At 35.8% G+C, this 25036-nt stretch overlaps 1 protein-coding gene and 1 long non-coding RNA gene across 6 annotated transcripts; one reads left to right on the forward strand and one right to left on the reverse strand.

Moving 5' to 3' along the window:
- Window positions 1-93: 93 nt before the first annotated feature.
- Window positions 94-6370, forward strand: LOC143228999 (uncharacterized). Its single transcript, XR_013015599.1, has 3 exons — window positions 94-298; window positions 2237-2352; window positions 5785-6370. It is a non-coding gene; the product is annotated as an uncharacterized LOC143228999 (long non-coding RNA).
- LOC143228998 (uncharacterized) lies at window positions 2984-25002 on the reverse strand. 5 transcript variants are annotated; one of them, XM_076460597.1, is made up of 5 exons: window positions 24497-24835; window positions 23412-23515; window positions 21634-22637; window positions 20798-20929; window positions 2984-4486 (listed from the first exon to the last, which is right to left on the reverse strand). In XM_076460597.1, exons 3-5 carry the CDS (start codon window positions 22012-22014, stop codon window positions 3791-3793), a joined length of 1209 nt encoding a protein of 402 aa, XP_076316712.1. In that variant the 5' UTR covers window positions 22015-22637; window positions 23412-23515; window positions 24497-24835; the 3' UTR covers window positions 2984-3790. The 5 variants fall into 5 exon arrangements, with proteins under 5 accessions (XP_076316712.1, XP_076316713.1, XP_076316715.1 ...); XM_076460598.1 differs by having other exon boundaries at window positions 24673-24783; XM_076460600.1 differs by lacking the exons at window positions 23412-23515; window positions 24497-24835 and adding an exon at window positions 24912-25002.
- Between the last annotated feature and the right edge of the window lie 34 nt (window positions 25003-25036).

Consider the following 25036-nt stretch of genomic DNA (forward strand, 5'->3'; position numbering starts at 1 on the left):
CACTAAGAATTCAATAATACAGTTACCATTAACACTATTTCATCATTTTCTTTTTTCAGAACTACAGATCTTCTTGTTAAATAATGTATTTCATTAATTCCAAACTTGCGTCTAAAATGAGTAATTAGTTTAAAAAATCCTTGAGATTATTGGATACTTTTCTCTTCTCTAAAAATATTTTTGATTTTTTAGTGAGGACTGCGTTCATCAATGGATATGCTGCTGCCATCTAGTGGAATGCATATATCAAATTAGTATGGAAAGGAAGAGAAATGCCATTTCATAGTTAATTAACAGAGTAAAACATTTCATCATTATTTGACATATAACTTCTATCCAAACATTTAAGTTTGGCCACTTGTTTTTGATTTAACAGAATTTTCGACTAAAAGGGTAAACTGACAGAGTGTGAGATCAAACGAAGGGGGTTAACAATGATGCAGTTTTTGTTGTGCATATGAAAGATGATAATGTAGGGTTTGTTTTTGAATTTTGCACAAAGCTGCACAATGGCTATCTGTGCTAGCCGTCCCTAATTTACTAGTTCAAGATTAGAGGGAAGGCAGCTAGTTATCACCATCCACTACTAACTTTTTATCAACGAATAATGGTATTGACCGTGACTTTCTATCGCCACTACGCCTGAAAGGGCGAGCATGTTTGGTGTGATTGGGATTAGAACCCGTGACTCTCAGATTACGAGCTGAGTGACCTAACCACCTGACCATGATGGGCCCCTGTAAAAAGAAGATTATATAACATAGCATGAGACTTACTCATTCCAAACCAATTATTACTTAAGACTAGCAATACAATGCGAATGTCTATCACAGTTAGTATTTTTATATATTTAAAGTTACGTAATAAACATTTCTTATGTAGCTTTTAGAAAAAAAAAGACAATAATATATTGCATACGTGTGACTTACTGTTGTGCATTTCGAACAGTATACGATAACAATCACGAGAACACTGGAAAATAAACTGCCATTATAGAAGCAACATTTTATTGATACAAGAGGGTTGAAATCAAGAATTTCTTGCATTCAACATTCAGGGAGGAGTTGTGGGCTTTAAACATAGAACCGTACATTGAAGTAAAAGTAAAGTGAAACAGTTACTCATTTTCGTTTCGATCTATTTATATGTGAATCCGAGTAGTTGCTCTTTCGCAGCTGCAATCACGTATGTAACGTCGTTGTACTATACAAGACCTATCTCTACTTCAAACTGTACAACTTCGAAACTGTCCAAATGATGATAAATCGTTACACTTTGTAAACAAGTCACTACGTGTTACTTGCTAAAACTCACCTTCAATAGTTCATATCCTTAAAAAAACACTTAATATACAAAGTACTTTTTTATTTTAAAAGATGACTGCCACTCGCTTCCATTTGTTTCTCTACCAACAAGCAAGCAAGAACCATCGCTAGGATACCAAACCAGAAAGTAACCAATCCAGCAAACTGTTCATCTTTCTTCTCGATTCAGTTGAGATAACAATTACTTTATCATTAACGTCAGTTTAAACTCAAATCCATTGTGTGTTACTGGCTAGTGTATGATGCCATCATTTAGTAGTAATAACTAGTAATAATTAAACTCAAATCACAATTCCAATATTTTTTGTTTGTAGTTAATCACAAAGCTACATGATGGGATATTTGTACTCTGGCCATCATGGGTATCAAAAGATAATATAAATATTAACACTGATATAAAAATCTAAAAAAAAATTGTATTTAAAGTTTTTCAAAAAGCACATAACAGACCCTCCTGCAATGGAAACTACACTGCAGTGCCAAGATGCATGGTTGTCAGAACATGAAAGAACTGTAATGTCAAGGTGTAGCCTCAAGATCATTCCAGTTCCAGTATAACACACCGAACCCTTTGTAGTTAAAACTTTGTAGCTCCAAGGAAATTTACAGTCTTTGTGTAAAACGACACAGTGAAAACAAAATTATAATGTTCAATCTGTCCAAATGCTTAACTGTTTTCTTATTTTTCCTCACAATATTTCCCATTTCCTTTAAGCACATACACATAAATAAGTGGTGTCAGTAACAACAAACATTTAGCATAAAATGACGGAAAAATTGTCTTTCATGCCTTCAAAAATTATATCAAAATGTTACCCACTTTATCTTACTTCCATGTCAATATATCTTATCTTACTTCTATGTCAATATACCCCATCAACTCTCCCTGTCTTCTTACTCTCAATCATTAGAAGAGATGCTTTATCAGAACTCAGCATAAAATAATGGAAGAACAGATGAAAAAATTAATTGAAAACTTATCCTAAAACTGCTACATTTGCCTCCACAACCAGGATCACATTGAATGGTAAGCTTCATATTTTACATTATATGCTACTCATATGCTTCCACAGATTTAATGAATGTACTTCGAAAGATATTTTGAAAAAATTATTATTCAGGTGTTTAAATCTCCCTTCCAATGTGCCATCCAGTGCATTTCTAAATACACCAAAGAAAAAAAAGAAAAAAGAAATTTTCAACCACATGTCTATAAAACTTGATAAAACCTTTATAGTTTATTACCAAGACTATTTGTGTTTTTATGCACGTTTGAGTAATGTTACTGTATTTTACTTCATCCTGTGTTGCAGTGGTGTTCTTAAAAGACCCTTCAGAACTTACAGAGTTTTTTAAACATCATAACTTTAGTTTAGAAAAAAATGTGATCTGTTATTTGCCAACAATGTTTTTTTATTCTACTTTTCACAATAATATTTGTTTTCTCCTATGTCTGACTGAGACAAATTTTTAAAAAAAACATTTGTACAAGTTTGTTTCTACATAAACAAATGGTCACAACTAATAAAAATACATCATGGACTGGATGACTAACATATTCTTAACTAAACAGCAATCACGTGATGTTTGAAAACTTCCTTTAAGGCACTACAAAAGAAATGATAGGTTTATCTAAAGAAAAAACAAATGGAAACACATTTTATGAACATACTTTTTATCACCTTCTAAAAATTTGAAAAACCTACAAGTTCTTAAACAAAAAATGCCATATTTATATAGAACAGAGAAACAATTAAGCTGAAAAAAATCTTTGCCCATAGTTATGAGCAATGCTGAAGTATCAAATCACAAATGCACGTTTTTGTTGGTTTGATGTAAAGAGTGCAAAGCTACACAATTTAAGAAAGAAAGTTCATAAAAAAACTGCTACAAACACAATTTTAAGTAAATTCTATGAGAACTTTATTATTTTGTATTTGGAAAATAGACACACAGATTTAACACTTTTTTTTTCCAAACGAGAAAATTATAAAATTAAGTATATTAAGCATCTGGTATCATTATCTCACAATTGTACTTGACAAAACCATTATTGGGTTAAATATTAGAAAGAACTATGTTTTTAAAAAAAATGACACAAGTTCTTTTTATCAGTTGTATAACTAATAAAAACTTGTATGAGCATTATTGGATTATTTTTCATGAAACATTAAACAACCTTTAAGTCTTTGTAAATATAAGATGTGGTTTAGTGTTGGCTTTCTCGCACTGTTTCCCTAAACGTTTAATTTCAATACACTTTGGATACTTCTCATAAACAACAGTTCATTTCATACACATTAACATGAAAAATAAAAACTATTAACATCCATAAAACAATTACAACTTCTTTCTTACATTTCTGGTAATTTTATTTTTTATGAACAGCATTCACTAAAGTGAATTACTATCTCATTCATACAGTTCGAAATCGAAATCATCAACTGCACCATTTTTTCTAACACTTAGCAGTAAACAACACGGCTTCGTGGTCGCAAACGTTTATCAGTTTGTTTAATTGTCTGCTGCAGCGAAGTTTGATTACAGACTAGATCTTCTCTAAAATGTTGTAAATCCCATTTCAATTTTAACACATGGTTTCTGAGTTCCTTTGTTTTAAAAGCTAAGAGATTTTTTTTATGTGGGTGCATGTGAAAACTTTTATACTGAATGCTTTCTTCGATGAATTTCTCCATGTTTTTCTGCACAGTTATACTATGAGACCTGTTTTTTTCCAGGATACGACTGTTTTTACATTTATTCTCTCCAAGACAGCTACTTTTGTGTTTAATATTCATCACAACTGGATGTTTATTAAATGCAACACTACCATCAAACACCAGTGCAGCATGATTTCCTGCATAGCTGGGAGTTCCTAAAACAAATTTATTTTGATCTTTTAGCAAAACAGTATGTAAAACTTTATTTTCAACATCCAGGTAAACATTGTTTTCAACCTTACTGTTTCTAGTTTCATTATTCTCAGAGTCAGGTTCTACCTCGAAAATACTGACAATTTCATCATCGTCGTCCTCTTGTGATCTGACAAGATCACATTCAGGGTTTGTATGTACAACCTCCCCAAGGTGATCATTCATTTTGGGCAATTCCATTTCAGTGCTTTTTTGGTCTACATGTTTTTTTCCTTTCTGTACCAGTAGCTACAGAAAATACACAAATATATTTTGTAAAAAAAAATAAATAAAAAATACTGTTATTGAAAATAATATAATTACTGAAAATGTCCATTTACTTGTTTTGTAGTCAAAATAAACCTTAAATAATATCCCACTTTGAAGAAACATGGGATTAAAATAGTACAATTTAAGGTACTGTTGTGATGAAGTTCCTTTACTGTATTGCTGCATACAATTCCCATTGTATAGCATTAAAAATATTTTCAATAAACCTTGTTTATTTTGTTACATTAAGAAATCAATACTTATTAGCAAATTGAAAAGTTAAATTAAGTGCTTTGTTTTGAAGAGAGCTAGTTTGTTAGTCAAATCAGGTATTTGATTTTAAAAGAATGCTTTTGAGTTTATAAAGTTAGACAGTGTTTCAGCTTCCATGTTGAAGCTTTCAATAAACTGAAGAAGGTTGCTTCAGTATAGTAGATGAAGCTTCAACCCCACTATAGAAAAGGCAAAAGCAGTCTACTGATGCCAGATCTCTACTATACCTATACTGCCTAAGATAACTCTGAAACAGTATATGCCCAATATTTAACATACTGAGAATGTTAGAGAATAACTGTGTTGGCTCTACAGCACAATCCTGTAACCTAAAAATAATCACATCATCAAACATAAAACATATGAGGTACTTTCTGTACAATGATTCTTATAATATGGAAAATTCCTCACAGATATTGAGCTCTTAATAAATATACTTATTTATTATAGTTACATCATTGTTCAATTACAAAAGCCTAAGGTAATAAAGGATAAATATCTACAAAAACCTCAAATTTTTTTGTATCAGAATACAATGAAAATTCATACAAATGCAGTGAGAGATAAAATAAATCATTCAAAGATATATTCTTATCACATCATAATTTCCAAGATGGCATCCACTAAGATGTGAGAATATGTAAAATAATCAGTGTATACTTGTTATGATAATCATGTCAGTAATAATTAAATAATACACTGTGTATTTACTAACATGTATGACAATTTAAATCAACTCGTACAGTGATCAAAATACATATTATTATGGCAGTCCATTTAACAGGATCAGTAAGCAAAATATTACCATGTGCATTACATGAAACATTCCTTAATTTCATGCATGTTTCGCAGCACTTGAATTAGTTTAATCATCTTATATATGTAGAAACGGCTTGTTTGGGTTCAGAAAATTTTTTCTCGACATCACAGTTAAATCATCTTATTCAGTGATTCTTAAACATTTTGTTGGTTGACTACATCCATTTTACTTTTTATCTCAACAGCCAAAAAATGGGATCTTGTTGCTGCTTCCTTACTGAAACCAATTTTCAACCTTTCAATGGAGCATCTGATGGAAAATTTCAGAAAACAGATTGAGAACTTCTGAGCTACATCATTACTACAGTCAGCAGACTCCCAGCCCTGATTGCTTGCATCAAGTGCTATTTGTGTGGTTTTGGAAAAAGAAGGGAAGGTTTTGATGATGATAATCTAGGTATCACAAAGTAGGTGTAATATAAGTACAATATTCAAAAGGGACACTAGCAAATCAGCCACATACTGGATAGCTTTTGCAGGAGATTCACATGGAGTAAGCTTTCAAATCGTTAGGAACACAGAGTTTAAGTTTACACAAAATTCCCTGCAAGTATCAATTCCATATTCTAAAGATGACTATACCAAATTACATACAGACCCTAAAATTGTATTTTAATCAAGTATTAAGTTTCTGTGGCATACCAGGACATCTCATGCCTTAAATGACACACATCCTTCAAATAGTTACACTCACGGTGCTCACAGAATAATAATTTATCTTTTGGTACTTCATATTTGTCAGTAATGAGGCACTATGACTATATAACAGAAAAGTGCATTTCAAACAATACACTGACATCTATAGACTATGTCAGAGTGATGTGGATGGTGATAGCTTTATATAGTACCTTGGAAAGGTGCAGAAAAACTGGAAGTTAGCTCATCCCATTCCTCTTTTATAGGAAGGTAATAATATAGCCTCAGTAACTATAAGCCTATTAGTCTTACATAAGTAGTGAGTAAAGTGTTTGAAAGTCCAATAAAAGATTCTTTACAAAGTTATTTAAAAGTTTATTTTTTGTTCAATCATAATGGTTTCATCAGGATAAAATCTTGCCTATCTAATACTTTGACATTCTTCAAAGAGACTGTTGTTTAGGTAGGTGAGAACATTGGTGTGGATTTGGTGTATGTAGATTTTCAGAAAACAGCTGTCAAGATGCCACCAAAAAGGCTTGTTAAAAAACTGAAGGTGTGAGGAATAAGTTGGCTCACCGAATAAAAATTAACTAAAGAGAAGAAAATTTAATTAAAGTGGATTATTGTCACAAGTGGGGGATCTCAGAACACAGTTAGGGCCTCTACACATTTACATAAATGATGTAGATGAAGGAATGATCAACCATTTATTTAAATTTATTAATAATATTAAAGTTTTGGGTGTTGCCAGTTGTGAGGAGGAGATGCTACTTTATAAAATAATTTGGATTATTTGGTGATCTGGGCAAATGGCATTTAATTATAATAAAAGCAGACAATGCATGTGAGGTATCACAATTTGAATTATAATTTTAATAGGGATAAACTTATCACTGTTATGTAGAAAAAACAACAGCATTCAGATTAATCAGTCTCATAAGCCTTACAGACAATGTTCTATTTCTAGTGAATATAATATTTTATGTTAAATTTACAGAAATACTAAATATAAGTCTAAAGACATTATAAGTTCATGGTACATATTACTAGTTTGGCTACATCTGGAGTAGTGTTCAGTCTTTGGTTCCTTAACTTGGAAAAACACTGAATTACTGGAAAGGGTTTAGATGGTAACTAGAATTAGACTTTGGGATAGCGAAGTTGTCATACAAAGATAAGTTAAGATCTTTGAAATTGTTTGTTCTTTAGAAGAAAAAAAATAATCAGAAGCAATCTGATTGAAGTGTTTAAGAGAGCTGACAGTGGTGATGGGACACACACATTTTGGCAGGGAAGAAGTCATCTTTGGCTAAGACAGCTTTATTTTTTCTAATATCATGGTTAATCTTTGGATAGACTTCCTAGATGGACCAGCAGGTCCTTTGTTGTTTTTAAACTGTATATACATGGGTGGTTGGAGGAAGGGGGTTATATTGAGACATGTTACATAAACAAATTACCATTTGGTGGTGTAAAGTTATCTTTTCACACCCTCTTCTAAGGAAAGTAAACTTTAAAACCATCCTTTATTTTCAGGAAATAATGAATTTCCCTCTTAAATTGTTTGTCTGTTTTGCCTGTTTGTAGTTAAGCATGAATCTGTACAATGAGTTACATGTGATTTGTACACCATGGGTAATGAATCCAGTTTCTAGTGTTAAAAGCTTTCAGATTTATCTGTAATGTAGAGGAAGGGGGGCTCTTAATTGAATTTATTTGAAGGTTGATCCATTGGATCAATCTCACACTGGAGAAATAATATTGACTATAATATCAGAATTTACCACATTTCCCTATATATGTGGCAAGCTTTTAGTAAAATTTGTGCACACAAATTAAGATGTGTGAGTAAAGTATTTGTTCTCAAGATATATTGCATGATTGTGTTCAAGAGAAGAATAAAGATATTACTGTTCATTGTACAGTTTGAATATTACATTCGTATAACCTCTAAAACCTCTAGTTTTTTTCATTTTATCTAGTACTTACTCTCTTCTATTAAATTTTAAATTTAGGGTAAAATGGATAGTTGATAACTCTGCCATAATACTAAGTTGAACAACATTCTGTAAAAGGTTGTGGCATGTACATTGGAATCCTACCTGTGCACAAAAAGTTCAATTTCTGTAAAATACTGACCTCAACTATTAGAGATGACATTTCATTCCTTATGTCAATCACTATTATAAAAATTAAGAGAAGTCTGTAGTTTCCAAATCTTAAACTTGTGTCCTCTTATGCTCTGATCTTCAGTTGGTTGGTTTAGTGTTTTATGGCACAAAGCAGTTAGGCTATCTGCGCCAAACATCCAGTGAAAAGTTAAAATTAAAGTAAATTTAATTAAGGTAAAACAAAACAAAGTTTAAAAAAACATAAATAGCATAAAACCAATGTTTACATCTGGTCTACAATGTCAAGAGAAAAACTACAAAATACAAGTTGTAAAGGGCTTTATGTAGCATAACTGTAATTATCATATCTTGCCTGGAAGACTAACAGGTAAGTACAAAACCACCATCAATCACCTTAAGTTGGCCTTTCCGGTCCTGATTCCGAGTTATTTGACATTATGACCATTTTCAAAAAGTAATAAAAGTTTTAAACAACTTGTAGCAAACTTTTAATAATAACTCATCAGGATGACTAACTGGTAGTTCAAAGAGTAGCATTAGTCACCTGAAGTTGGCCTTTCCAGTCCTGGTTTTGAGTTATTTGACATTATGGCCATTTTCTAATTTCAAATTAAACTAGATGGACAGTGATTCTTAAAAGGGAATCACATTAAAATAAGTCTAATGTATAAACTAAAAACCTTAAATGGCATTAAAAAGATTAATGACCTTTAAAAAACTAAAAATATTTCCAAGGTGTACAATGTCACCATCACCAATAATGCTGTTCAACATTATGGACAAACCTTGAGAAAGAACATGTTTAAAATGGTGCTGTTGTTGAGAGTCGTAATGATGGAAAGAAAGTAAAATGTGGCTTATTGTAAACTGAGTGTTACACAGACGACACATCGGTGTATCAATTCCAGATAAAAGAAAATGATGAGTTAAAAAACTGTGATCAATGCATAATCTAAACAGAACAACTTCCTCTTTCCTATCCTTATGAAAGCAAGACAGCCAAAGTCCAATATAGGGTTTAATTTGAAAAAGCTTGTTTTCACATTGTTCACTCCAAGTTGAATGCCAGCTGGCACAGAGCCAAGCCTTTAATACAGGACCATAGTCTATGTATGGTATAGGCAAAGTGGTGATAGTGACAGAGCAGACAGATATAGCTGTGGTGTTGATGAGCTCGTTCCCATGAATACCAATGTGACCCAGTATCCAGAAAAACTGTATAGAAGTAGATGTTAGAGAGAAATGGGCTAGTCGGTTGAGAATATCGGCAAAAAGAGGGTGTGAACTAATGTGAAGCAATTCCAGGGCCAGTAGAGAACTAAGCGAGTCAGCATAAATAGTGCAGTTTGAGTACTGCTAAACTTCTATGAGATCCAGGGCAAGATAAATGGCATACAGTTCAGCAGTGAACACAGAAACTGTAAAGGGGATTCTGCACGCAACCACCAAACCACAACAGAGCCCACATAGTTACCTGATTTTGAACCATCTGTATAAATAGGAATGGAATGATGGTTTGAAAGATGTTCAGCAAATAACAGACAGTATTTCCAATCAGGAGTGTCTTCTTTTCTCAGATAACTTAAAGATAGGTCACAAATGGGGGACTCTAAGAAGCTATGGTGGGATGGGCTGACCAGTGGATACAACAATGTTATCCAAGGACAGACCCAATTTATCTAACTGCCCCTGGATATGAAGGATAAAAGGAGCAATGGTAGATCATCTCTTCTGAAAAAGTATGGCCAACGAAGGAAGGAAAACACAACCCCAGGTGGAATGCTTTGGTAGAGAACGAAGTTTCAAAGCATACAGTAAAGACAGTTGCAAACAGCAGAGGTGCAAAGAAGGTTCATGAGATTCTATATTTAAGCTCTGAACTGAAGAAGTGCAGGGCTAAAGTCCTTGATGAAGAATAGGGTCCAGCATCTTTAAGGTCAAGGTTATGGCAGAGCCATAGACCAGTGATCCATAGTTTAGTTTCGATTAAATAAGAGCATGATATATCTTTATCATAGAACATCGATCCGCTCCCCAAGTGGTGGAAGACAGGACACAGAGGAAGTTCAGTGCTCTAGTACATTTGATCCATAGCTGCTTGATGTGTGGTATAAAGGTCAGCTTACAGTCAAAGATAAGCCCAAACAACTTTGTCTCAGGGACCACAGGCAACACAATTTCACCGATACGGAGTTTAGGATCAGGGTGAATACCCTGTTGGCAGCAAAAGTGCATGCAAACAGTTTTAGAGAGAGAGAATTTAAAACTGTTTGCTGTGGTCCACTTCAGTAAACAATTGAGGGCAGTCTGTAGCTGCCATTCAATATACCTCATGTTTGATGACTGAAATGAGATGTGAAAGTCATCAACACAGAGCCCATTCACAACAGTGAGGGGGAGTTGTTCAGTGATGGCATTAATCTTTATACTGAAAAGTGTGACCCACAAAACATAGCCCTGAGGGACTCCAAGTTCCAGTAGAAAAGAAAAGGGTTGAACCCACACGAACTTAGAATCTCCTGTCCATTAAACAATGTTTCATAAAAATGGACAAATGGCCACGTAACCCATATATATGGAGGTCTCGCAAAATGCCATATCTCAATGTTGTGTCACAAGCCTTCTCAACATCAAAGAATATTGATGCAAGATGTTGTTTGAGAAAAGCTTGTCTGATTGACATTTCAAGTCAAAGCAGGTGGTCCATGGTGGAGCTCTGTCTTCAGAACCCACAATGGATAGGCGAGAGGAGGTTGTTTGATTCGAGGAATCAAATAAAATGAACATTAACCATTCTCTCTAAGGTCTTACAGAGGCAGCTTGTCAAAGCAATTGGATGGTAGTTTGAAGGAATTTTGGGATCCTTCCCTGGCTTATAGAAAGGAAGGGCAATAAACTAATGCCAGGCATCTGGAAAAACACTCTCCTGCCAGATCCAGTTAAAAATAACCACAAGAATAGCAAGAGAAGCAGGAGATAGATGGCACAGCATTTTATAGTGTACATCATCAGGTCCAACTGATGTACTGCCAGACTGATGAAGGGCCAATTTGAGTTCCACCAGTGTAAAAGGAAGATAAAAGTCATAGAGACATTCAGCTTGAAAGGAAAGAGATGATCGCTCTGACCAAATCTTGATGGCTAAAAATGTGAAGGAAGAAGCAGAAGTGCTAAATACCCAGCAAAAGCTTTCACCTAAAGTATCGGTGATGCTCCAGGTATCAGCTACTTCCTGGCCATCAGAGAGCAAGATCAAGAATGTTGATTGGTTGATTTAGTGTTTCATAGCACAAAGCAATTAAGCTATCTGTGCCAAACGTCCAGTAAAAATAAAGTAAATGTAGTAAAATTTGTAAAAGTAAATGAAGGTAAAACAAAACAGCATTTAAGAACACAAATAGCATAAAACCAATGTTGACATCCAGTCTACAATATTAAGAGAGTAACTACAGTAAGAGAAGTTGTAAAGGACTTTCTCTAGCATAATGGTAATTATCACAACCCACCAGGAAGACTAACAGGTAAGTACAAGTTCCAGGTTATGTGTCATTATGGCTATTTTCAAAAGTTAAAGTAATAAAAGTTTTAAAAAACATGCAGCAAAATTGTAATAATAACTCACCACGATGACTAAAGGATAGTTCAAACAGCAGCATTAGTCACCTGAAGTTGGCCTTTCCACTCCTGGTGTCAATTTATTTAATGTTATGGCCATTTTCTGCTTTTCAACTCGAACTAGAGAGATTGTGATTCTTAAAAAGGTAACCACTTTAAAAAACGTTTAATGTATAAATTTAAAACACTTAAATGACATTAAAAAGATTAATGGCCATTAAAAAACTAAAAACTTTGTCAAGGTGGACAGTGTCACCATCACCAATAACACTCTCTTATGTTATGGACAAACCTTGGGACCGAACAGTGTTAAAATGGTGCTATCGTTGAGAGTCGTAACAATGGCAAGAAAGTAAAATGTGGCTTATAGTGATTTGAGTGTTACATAGACTACACGCTGGTGCAACAATTCCAGATAAAAGAAAACAATGAGTCAAAAAACTGTGACCAATGCATAGTCTAGATAGAACAACTACCTCCTTCCAATCCTTATGGAAACAAGACAGCCAAAGTCCAATATAGGGTTTAATTTGAAAAAGCTTGTTTTCACATTGTTCACTCCCAATTTGAATGCCAGCTGGCACAGAGCCAAGCCTTTAATACAGGACCATAGTCTATGTATGGTATAGGCAAAGTGGTGATAGTGACAGAGCAGACAGATATAGCTGTGGTGTTGACGAGCTCGTTCCCATGAATACCAATGTGACCCAGTATCCAGAAAAACTGTATAGAAGTAGATGTTAAAGAGAAATGGGCTAGTCGGTTGAGAATATCGGCAAAAAGAGGGTGTGAACTAATGTGAAGCAATTCCAGGGCCAGTAGAGAACTAAGCGAGTCAGCATAAATAGTGCAGTTTGAGTACTGCTAAACTTCCATGAGATCCAGGGCAAGATAAATGGCATACAGTTCAGCAGTGAACACAGAAACTGTAAAGGGATTCTGCAACCAACCACCAAACCACAACAGAGCCCACATAGTTACCTGATTTTGAACCATCTGTATAAATAGGAATGGAATGATGGTTTGAAAGATGTTCAGCAAATAACAGACAGTATTTCCAATCAGGAGTGTCTTCTTTTCTCAGATAACTTAAAGATAGGTCACAATTGGGGACTCTAAGAAGCTATGGTGGGATGGACTGACCAGTGGATACAACAATGTTATCCAAGGACAGACCCAATTTATCTAACTGCCCCTGGATATGAAGGATAAAAGGAGCAATGGTAGATCATCTCTTCTGAAAAAGTATGGCCAACGAAGGAAGGAAAACACAACCCCAGGTGGAATGCTTTGGTAGAGAACGAAGTTTCAAAGCATACAGTAAAGACAGTTGCAAACAGCAGAGGTGCAAAGAAGGTTCATGAGATTCTATATTTAAGCTCTGAACTGAAGAAGTGCAGGGCTAAAGTCCTTGATGAAGAATAGGGTCCAGCATCTTTAAGGTCAAGGTTGTGGCAGAGCCATAGACCAGTGATCCATAGTTTAGTTTCGATTAAATAAGAGCATGATATATCTTTATCATAGAACATCGATCCGCTCCCCAAGTGGTGGAAGACAGGACACAGAGGAAGTTCAGTGCTCTAGTACATTTAATCCATAGCTGCTTGATGTGTGGTATAAAGGTCAGCTTACAGTCAAAGATAAGCCCAAACAACTTTGTCTCAGGGACCACAGGCAACACAATTTCACCGATATGGAGTTTAGGATCAGGGTGAATACCCTGTTGGCAGCAAAAGTGCATGCAAACAGTTTTAGAGAGAGAGAATTTAAAACTGTTTGCTGTGGTCCACTTCAGTAAACAATTGAGGGCAGTCTGTAGCTGCCATTCAATATACCTCATGTTTGATGACTGAAATGAGATGTGAAAGTCATCAACACAGAGCCCATTCACAACAGTGAGGGGGAGTTGTTCAGTGATGGCATTAATCTTTATACTGAAAAGTGTGACCCACAAAACATAGCCCTGAGGGACTCCAAGTTCCAGTAGAAAAGAAAAGGGTTGAACCCACACGAACTTAGAATCTCCTGTCCATTAAACAATGTTTCATAAAAATGGACAAATGGCCACGTAACCCATATATATGGAGGTCTCGCAAAATGCCATATCTCAATGTTGTGTCACAAGCCTTCTCAACATCAAAGAATATTGATGCAAGATGTTGTTTGAGAAAAGCTTGTCTGATTGACATTTCAAGTCAAAGCAGGTGGTCCATGGTGGAGCTCTGTCTTCAGAACCCACAATGGATAGGCGAGAGGAGGTTGTTTGATTCGAGGAATCAAATAAGATGAACATTAACCATTCTCTCTAAGGTCTTACAGAGGCAGCTTGTCAAAGCAATTGGATGGTAGTTTGAAGGAATTTTGGGATCCTTCCCTGGCTTATAGAAAGGAAGGGCAATAAACTAATGCCAGGCATCTGGAAAAACACTCTCCTGCCAGATCCAGTTAAAAATAACCACAAGAATAGCAAGAGAAGCAGGAGATAGATGGCACAGCATTTTATAGTGTACATCATCAGGTCCAACTGATGTACTGCCAGACTGATGAAGGGCCAATTTGAGTTCCACCAGTGTAAAAGGAAGATAAAAGTCATAGAGACATTCAGCTTGAAAGGAAAGAGGTGAGCGCTATGACCAAATCTTGATGGCTAAAAATGTGAAGGAAGAAGCAGAAGTGCTAAATACCCAGCAAAAGCTTTCACCTAAAGTATCGGTGATGCTCCAGGTATCAGCTACTTCCTGGCCATCAGAGAGCAAGATCAAGAATGTTGATTGGTTGATTTAGTGTTTCATAGCACAAAGCAATTAAGCTATCTGTGCCAAACTTCCAGTAAAAATAAAGTAAATGTAGTAAAATTTGTAAAAGTAAATGAAGGTAAAACAAAACAGCATTTAAAAACACAAATAGCATAAAACCAATGTTGACATCCAGTCTACAATATTAAGAGAGTAACTACAGTAAGAGAAGTTGTAAAGGACTTTCTCTAGCATAATGGTAATTATCACAACCCACCAGGAAGACTAACAGGTAAGTACAAGTTCCAGGTTATGTGTCATTATGGCTATTTTCAAAAGTTAAAGTAATAAAAGTTTTAAAAGACATGCAGCAAAATTGTAATAATAACTCACCACGATGACTAAAGGATAGTTCAAACAGCAGCATTAGTCACCTGAAGTTGGCCTTTCCACTCCTGGTGTCAATTTATTTAATGTTATGGCCATTTTCTGCTTTTCAACTCGAACTAGAGAGATTGTGATTCTTAAAAGGTAACCACATTAAAAAACGTTTAATGTATAAATTTAAAACACTTAAATGACATTAAAAAGATTAATGGCCATTAAAAAACTAAAAACTTTGTCAAGGTGGACAGTGTCACCATCACCAATAACACTCTCTTATGTTATGGACAAACCTTGGAACCGAACAGTGTTAAAATGGTGCTATCGTTGAGAGTCGTAACAATGGCAAGAAAGTAAAATGTGGCTTATAGTGATTTGAGTGTTACATACACAACACGCTGGTGCAACAATTCCAGATAAAAGAAAACAATGAGTCAAAAAACTGTGACCAATGCATAGTCTAGATAGAACAACTACCTCCTTCCAATCCTTATGGAAACAAGACAGCCAAAGTCCAATATAGGGTTTTATTTGGAAAAGCTTGTTTTCACGTTCCTCACTCCAAGTCGACTGTCAGTTGGCATGGAGCCAAGTCCATGTATGGAACAGGCACAGTGGTGATAGTGCCAGAGCAGATAGATTTAGCTGCCGTGTCTGCAAGCTTGTTCCCGCAAATACCAACGTGGCCTGGTATCCAGAAAAACATGATAGAAGTATATGTTAATGAGAAATGGGCTAGTCGGTTTTGAATATCAGCAAGAACAGAGTGTGATCCAATGTGAAGCGATTCCAGGGGCAGTAGAGAACTAAGTGAATCAGTATAAATAGTACAGTTGGAGTACTGCTTAGCTTCAATATGATCTAGGGCAAGAGAAATGGTGTACAGTTCAGCAGTGAATACAGAAGCTGTAGAGGGGATTCTGTGCGCAACCAATGAAGTGCAACAAACCATGGCAGAGCCCACAGAGTCATCTGATTTGGAACCAATCGTATCAATTGGAATGGAAAGATTGTTTGAAAGATGTTCAGTAAATAAAAGACGGTACTTCCAATCAAAAGTATCTGCTTTTCTCAGATGACTTAAGGAAAGGTCACATTTGGGGACTGTAATAAGCCATGGTGGGATGGGCTGACCAGTGGATACTGCAATGTTATCCAAGGACAGACCCAATTGATCCAATTGCACCTGGACGAGAAGGCCAAAGGGAGCAATGGCAGATCGTCTGGTATGAAAACGTATGGCCTACCGAGGAAGAGAAACACAAACCCAGGTGAGATGCTTATGTAAGGAACAAAGTTTTGAAGAATATAGTAAAGACAGTTGCAAATGGTGAAGGTACAAAGAAGGTTCATGAGATTCTCTGTACAAAATCTGAACTGGGGAGGCGCGGAAAGCCCCAGTGCAGAGTCGAAGTCCTTGATGATGAATGGGGTCCAGCATCTTTAAGGCTGAGGGTCTGGCAGAGCCATAGACTAGTGATCCATAGTTGAGTTTCAACTGAATAAGAGCATGATATATCTTTATCATAGAACATCGATCAGCTCCCCAACTGATGGTACAGAGGACACGGAGGATGTTCAGTGCTCTTGTGCATTTGACCTGTAGCTGCTTTAAGTGTGGTATAAAGGTCAGCTTACGGTCAAAGATAAACCCAAGAACTTGGTATCACAGGCAGCGAAACTTCACTTGATATGGAGTTCAGGATCAAGGTGAATACCCCGTTGGCAGCAAAAGTGCATGCAAACGGTTTTAGAGAGAGAGAAATTATAGCTGTTTGCCGTGATCCACTTCAGTACATGATCGAGGGCAGTTTGTATTTGCCGCTCAATATATCTCATGTTCGACGACTGACACGAGATGTCAAAGTCGTCGACATAGAGCCTGTTTGCAACAGTGAAAGGGAGTTGTTCAGTGATGGCATTAATCTTTATACTGAAAAGTGTGACACTCAAAACACAGCCTTGAGGGACTCCATGTTCCTGTAAAAAAGTATGGGAAAGTGTTGAACCAACACAAACTTGGAATTTCCTGTCCATTAAAAATTTTTAATAAAAATGGGTAAATGGCCACATAACCCATATATATGGAGGTCTCGCAAAATGCCATACCTCCATGTTGTGTCCTAAGCCTTCTCAATGTCAAAAAATATTGACACAAGATGTTGTTTGAGAAAGGCTTTTCTGATTGACGTTTCAAGTTGAATCAGGTGGTCCATGGTGGATTGCTGTTGTTGGAACCCACACTGGGTGGGCAAGAGGAGGCTGTTTGATTTGAGAAACCAAACAAGACGAGTATTAACCATCCTCTCTAAGGTCTTATAGAGACAGCTCATCAAAGCAATTGCACGGTGGTTTGAAGGAATCTTGAGATCTTTCTAAGGCTTAGAGAAAGGTAAGATAATAGCTTGGCACCAGGCATTAGGGAAAACATTATCCTGCCAGATCCAGTTAAAAACAATTAGACGAACATCAAGAGAAGCAGGAGATAGATGGCGCAGCATGTTACAGTGTACATCATCTGGTCCAACAGGTGTATTGCCAGACCGATGAAGGGCCAATTTCAGTTCCACCAGTGTAAAGGGTCAATTATAGTCATAGAGACAGTCAGTTCGAAAGAAAAGAGGTGAACGCTCTGCCTGAATCTTGATGGCCAAGAAGGTGAAGGAACAAGCAGAAATGCTAGATACCTGGCAAAAGCTATCACCTAGAGTATTAGCGATGCTCCGGATATCAACTACTTCTTGGCCATCAGAGAGTAAGGTCGAGAGGGGGACAGAATTGTTGTGCCCACTGACCTTCCGAACCCTGTTTCATATGAATTTGGAACTGGTGGTAGAAGATATGCCAGTTGTGAACTTAATTCAAGATTTCTTCTGGTTTTGATGTCTTACCCACCTAGCATATGCCCAGGCCCGCTGAAAGTAATGCGGTTTGAAGTGTGGGATATCTACGGAAAGTATCCCAGGCCCACTTTTGAGACTTCCATGCCATTTGGAAGGCAGGATTCCACCACGGATGAGGATATAGTGGAAAACATGTTGAGGTTTTAGGAATACATTGCGCAACTGCTTGTATAATACAGTCAGTTACTGCTGCCACACAGTCGTCTATTGATGGCTGACACACGATGGCAGGATCAAGTTCTGTGAGAGCAGTGAAAGAGGGCCAGTTTGCGTGATCCAGCTTCTACCAGGGCACACAGGTCTGGTGGCATCAACCACAGCCAGTCTCTCTCAAAATTACAAGAAAATGATCGCTGCCTCATGGATTATTGTCAACCCTCCATGAAAAATGGGAAAATAGTGAAGGGGAGCAAACTGAGAGATCAATAGAAGTAAAGGACTAACTAGGTGCATGAAAATAAGTAGAAGAACCAGTGCTGAAAAGAGAAAGGTTGTGATCAGAGAGAATACGCTCTACAGAGCAACCTCTCCTATCAATATCAGCACTTCCCCAGAGGGGATGATGTCCTTTGAAGTTCCCCAGGATTAAAAAGGGAGACAGCAACTGTTCAATGAGAGAATCAAGGTCTGATTTTTCATATGTCTCTCCAGGTGACAGGTAGAGAGAACAAACAGTGATGGTATGACCCAAGAAAACACGGATGGCTTGGGATTTGCTGAAATGTATGGGAGGAACAAAGATGGGTGTAGAAGTTGATTCATCAACCTTTTTAACTATGGAGGTCAAAAGGCTTTTCATTTATTTTGAGAACGATTCTCTTGGAGGCATAGAGAGATCTGTCTGTACTCTGACTGTAGTTATGGAATGAAGTGCAGCAGCATATGTCCTTGATAAAGTGGTGGACAGCAATTTCCAAGCCTCAGGATAACTAATGTTATGAGTCGTTTTCAAATGCTGCACCTCTTTTTCCTCCAACCATTTAGGGCAAGAACAAAAGTAGGAAGGGTGAGAACCATTGCAGTTGACGCAATGTGGGTCTGTTTAATTCTCATAGGCATCATGGTCCTCGCCACCACAACGAGCACATGCCAGGGAACCACGACATGACATCTTTGAGTGACTGAACCTCTGACATTGGAAACATTGGAGAGGGTTTGGAATGTACGGCCATACCCTACAATTTAGATAACCTGCCTTGATGATGGCAGGTGCACGTGGTGATGTAAATGTCAAAACGAGGATATTTGTTAGCAGTGTAACTCCATCTTTGCAAGTGGAGATGCACCTCACTGCAGAAACTCTTTGAGTGGAGAAACCAGTGAGAATCTTTGGCTCAGGGATGTTTTTCAAATCGCTCTCAACAATAACTCCTTATGATGAATTTAAAGTAACATGAGGTGTAACCTCAATAGGTATATCCCTAATTGCCTTTGAATGCAAGAGGAGTTCACTCTGTTGAGATGTGGATGTTTCCACCAATATGTCACCAAATCAAAGCTTCTTTACTGACTTTGGAGAGCCAGCAAGTCCCTCTAGTCCTTTCTGAATGAAAAAGGGAGACATTTGCCCTAAAGGTTTGTCTGAAAGAGAATGTAGCATAAGAATCTTCAAGACAGGGTCGTTTACCTATAGACTGTTTTTTCACTATTTAAATTTTTATTTGGAGGATCCATAATAAAAAAGGAAATTTCAGTGCCCACTGACCCCATCCACCATGGAGCCCTATGAGGAGATCCACTACAATGTCAAACAAGGACACTGCAGCAATGCCAGGGTTTCATGAGCACTATACCCAAACACCAGCATCAGATACAATGTCCACAACACCTGTTGAGAACATCCAACACTGGTACTTAGTTGATCCTAGCCCAGGTGGACCAGATGACTGACCCAAGGGGGTCACTCCAAGGTTGCCCATCTACAGGAATTCAAGGACAAAGTGGTGTTAGGGTTGGATCCCTAAACCACCAGGGTCCTCTCCTCCCCTTCACAGGTCACCATGCATGACAAACACGTAGGTGGATGTTTAGGCCCCAGAGGAGGTAAACTGAAAGAACAGAACCTTCCCTGGGAGGTCCCCTCACTGCATACAGGAATCCACACTGAAAGGCCTGATCTTAAGAATATAGCACAAAGAAAATAGATGTCTTTGTGCTAGCAATTCCCTGACAATTTTGTAAATTTCACTATAATCACCTCTTACTCTTCTTTTTTTAAAGAGTAAATAAATTAAGGAAATTTTAACTTAAAGGTGAATTTTACAGAAAAAAGAAAACTTTGCAGTTAAAAGAACTACTCACACTGATTAATTTTGCAGGTTCACATTTTCTATAAAAAATATGTGCTAATAAATGAACATAGAACTTGGTGCAAAAAGAGTCCTTTCTGAGTGGCAATCTGAATATTTTAGTTTTTATGTTTGCCGCTAGGAAATGTACTGTGACGTAATAGTTGCCAAACAAACTACCAACACCAGTGCATTGAATGTAAATAAACAAAGCCAGTACATACAGAGAAACAGAGGCGGAGTCTGTTTTGACTTTGTGTTCTGAACAGTGTCGAGTAGCTCCATGTCAATTTGAACCTACTGTGAATGAACCTAGAACAGTTACTTTTGACACAGATCTGATAAGTTCTAGTGATGAGGACAGCCTAAAACAATAGGTTTTTATTTAGGTATTGAAATAATAACATTCTTTCACAGTTAGATTCAAATTAAATGTAAATAACATTATACATCAATTATTGCAACTTATGAATGTTTAATGTAACAATCATGATCTACTTACAAGAGCCTGAACAGACACACTCTGAAATGAGTCAGCTATAGAGTCTTGGCAGTCATCATCAGGGGTGGGCTGAATCACAACTTCCTCTACAGAAGTAGGCACTATGTCATCAGCAGCACTTTCCTCCAAAAGCTGAAGAAATAAGATTATATATTAAAACAACATGCTTTATTGAGAAAAAATTATATTTATCAGTGTTGTTGGCTACATCGTAAGTTTGATACATCTCTATTTAATTAATATATAAATAATATATTCACAACTTCTTCTACAGAAGTAGGCACTATGTCATCAGCAGCACTTTCCTCCAAAAGCTGAAGAAATAAGATTATATATTAAAACAACATGCTTTATGAGGTTTATGAGATTTACATTTAATATGACAATGTCAAAGTACTGTGTTAAGATTAATTTTATTATGATAAGTTATGAAAATATGTTATGGAGCTTATATTTGATTTTTTACAAGTCTACATTTTTTTTAAATACATAACATGTACTTGATTACTTCAACATGTTTAAGACATAGTCTTATTTCAATTTATCTTAAAATGTTAAATTTGAAAAATGGAATTCTTCAAACTTTTCCATATTTAAAAATGATAATAAACATCTACATAATGATCTACCAGCTTTTAAACTTGGTATATACTCTATTTGGGATAGATTTGTCCACTATCTAGACTAGGAAATCAAGGTTTCACTGACTTTCAGGTGCCACAAATGCAAAGCACGCTCATGAATGTGAATGTCTAGTTACAATCTTCAAAAACTTGTACTTTTTAAATTATTATGTTATACGAGTTATTGTTTATCGCTTTATACTGCACACATACCTTTAAGTTTGTTCTTTTCGTGATGGCAAGGGATGGCTTCAGAGGGGTGGAACTTGTACGCTGCAGGCTGAGATCAGTCCTCAGCCTTACACGAGGAAAGATGGTGGGGACGATCCTGTCTACTGCCGATGGTTTTTTCAGTCTCAACCTGCCTGGTTTGAAACCCACGGAATCCAAAACAGTGGGATCTGACACAAAACATGAGTGTTCAAAGTGATCTTGACAAAGCTTTGCATGGTGTGAAGGAGTCCAGTTCTTCCTATTGACCATCCGCACCCAATGTTGCCACCTTGCCGGTTCCTTCTCCTTGCACGGAAACGAAAAGAAGCTTTTGCCCGATGCCGAACCGTTTTTACAACCATAAGCAACGCAGTAAACCATGTTATCATAAAACAAACATAAAGTAGCAATATCAAGACAAAAAATAGTCTCACAAAGTATGTAATCCGAAAAAAGCACCGATAGATTTACATAAAACACCAGCACTGAAAGGAACAAAATGGTCGGCGCGCAAGGAAGCGTGTTTGGCAACTATTACATCATAGTTGTAAAACATCATGGAAACAGCCAAATGACCGAGAAGAACTTGAGTTCGAGGACCTGCATATTTTGTTTCATTTTTTACTCAAAAATTAAAGTGTTTAAAAATATGGCAACCACACAGGAATTATACCTAACCAAAGTATAGTTTCTACGGCAATTATTAAATTTGTTGAAAATTCACCTTTAACCCTGTGAGGCAATCCTTTCATTCCTGGCATCATCCTAGTGAATCTCCTCTGAATCCTTTGAAACAAGTTAATATACTCTTCTAAATAAGAAAAATAAAACTCTGAACAGCATTCTAATGACTTGTATAAAGGTTAATGTTTTTTTCTTATAATCAGTATGTCTATAAACATGTACTATTACCTTTACTAATAGTAACAGAGAAGTGCTTCTATTGCTTGAGTGTCTTAATCCACCAAGATGTTTCTCAGTGAGGCTATTAAGTGGGTTCCAATCTATAATAAAAATTATCCAAATTATGGGTCATACAGCTATTATCAGAAAGTCCAAAGTTCTTCAAATGTAAATAAGTTTTTTGTTTTTTTTGTTTGCCAGAAAAATATGTTAATGTAACCTGAAAATATGGCTGTTTTCATATGAAATAATCTGAAAACATAATGGTAACTTCTAGTTCAATTTATAACCCACAACAAATCAATAAATCTCCCATAATCCAGCAACCTGACAATAACCATTTACCTTATCTCATGTTAATCAATTATCACATTTGCTTGAATATAATGCACACTTTTCCCTTTAAATACCTCTCAAATAATTGATTGAAACATTTGTGCACACTCATTAAAATTTTCACAAAATGTTGCATATCCATTGCAATGGATGATAACGTGTTGCGGAACTCACAAGATGATGAAACAAAGGTTCAAGCAAGCAAACCCAATGAATCCAATGATAGTAACAATTTTAGAAATGAGGAAGATTAATGAGTAGCTTTTACTGTATTACTAAATGTCAATGAAAGATCTCCAAAAATGTTTAATATATTTACTGTATTTACAATCTTAGCTTTCAAAATTGAGTGTACATTACATTCAGGCAAACGCTATAGTTCAAATTAAAAGGGAAGAAAAACAAAATAATCTATGCCCTAATATTCAAGGTATACTAGTGAAAAATATAACCACACAATTACATTCACTAAATTATTTTTTTTCTTGGAACTTACATTATAAGCAGATCTACTTTATATACTAAAAAAATAAACATACATAATTTCTTCTTAATTTGAAGATTTCTTTCAACTGGTGGATACTTTTCAGCATTCTGTTAATCAAAGCCTATTTTAAATCACTTTTTCTCTGCTTGTGTTGCTCTATTAATAAAAAAATTAAACTTATGTTGATATTTAACTTTGGTTAACAGTGTAACTGCAATTGTTTCTAATAATTTATAAGCATACATTCTGATTAAGAAATTAGCCACAGGATAATATACAAAAGTTATTGTTTTCAAATGAAACCCAAAACATGAGTGCTTTTGAAAAGTTCACTATTCTTCTTCAGGAGAATAAAAGGTCTATGCTGTCCTAGCACCTTATCATGGTGCAGGTATCTCAATCTCTTTCCATTTGGCTTTCTGAGTAGTTTGAAAGACTTGCTAGAGTTTAGATCAGAGTGCACTTGTACAGCTGTATTATAGGCAGTGCATATACCAGAGATAATACAGGGTTTTCTTTGGGACAAGGTCTGTTAGGTTTAGAAAATCATCAGATTTAGGGCTTCATGAGAAGTTGTTGGGTGAAATCATCAATCACAAATTCTGTACATGGATGAAGAAGTGCCTCAGACATTGAGTTTAGAAGGTAGTCAAAGTAAAGTGTTATAAGACAGCTGCAAGGAATAATACAGGGCGTTCAAAAAGTCACTGTGCACATATATATGTATATGATTACAAAACTGCACAGCGACTTTCTGAACACCCTGAACTAGAATCCTAAAAATCTCCATAACTACTGTATTCAGAAGGGAAATAAACATTAGAAAGGGGTTTGTAAGTTTAGAATAATAATAGTGAACTATTCTAAAGCACTTGAGTTTTGGGTATTATTTGAAAACCAATTTATTAGACTGTGTTACCACCATGTATATGTTCTTATTTAACCATGCCTGTAAGTGACAGTATAACTGAAGTATTGACCAATGTCCATCTTCTGATGGCTTTAAATGATAAGTTAATTAATAATAACAACTTAATGTGATAACTTCCAATTATTTCAAATATAATTACTCACAGCCCATAATGTTATTGACAATACTAGTAGTTATTACACATCTAATCTGAATATTATACTTACAAGATTTATATTTGTTATAGGTCTACCTCAGTACTTGCTCGAATGTCTATGACAGTGTTAGCATGTGATATTTGTTATGCAACTTGCAAGTATATCGTGAACAGTCATCAAACAGTTAATCTATATGAAGCGTTTTCAGTTACAGAAATTATAAATACGTCTTTGCATTGACTTACTATCAGAAAAGACCCTGTTTAATACTAAATAGACAAGATCATAACTATGACAAATCAGTAACCTAATTCTTTACAAAACTTTAAAATGGCGGCGAATAAAACCTCACAGGATATAGTATTTACGAATGGCGACACACCATAATATTTCACACACACATTATTATTGTAAGATGGTTCAGATATTAGTAAATCAAAACATGCAGTCAATTTTTACTTCTTTGATTTTCAATTAAACTTACTTATAATTTTTAAATACCATGCTGATTATGCTAAACGCAAAGGATGAATCTAAATTAAAGTTTAATTCATATGTCTTGACCTTTCCAAAAGAAAGAAAACTGAATCATTTCTCATGCAATAATTA

This window comes from Tachypleus tridentatus, chromosome 10 (assembly GCF_004210375.1).
Source record: "Tachypleus tridentatus isolate NWPU-2018 chromosome 10, ASM421037v1, whole genome shotgun sequence".
Taxonomy (NCBI): domain Eukaryota; kingdom Metazoa; phylum Arthropoda; class Merostomata; order Xiphosura; family Limulidae; genus Tachypleus; species Tachypleus tridentatus.

Bases quoted from the DNA above. Each gene is read 5' to 3' on its own strand.
- LOC143228998 (XM_076460600.1), bottom strand. From the start codon at position 22,014: ATGGTTTACTGCGTTGCTTATGGTTGTAAAAACGGTTCGGCATCGGGC. The intron at 20,930-21,633 runs GTATGTGTGCAG...TTATTTCTTCAG, and splicing joins CGAAAAGAACAAACTTAAAG to CTTTTGGAGGAAAGTGCTGC. The intron at 4,487-20,797 runs GTAAGTAGATCA...TATTTTCTGTAG, and splicing joins GTGTGTCTGTTCAGGCTCTT to CTACTGGTACAGAAAGGAAA.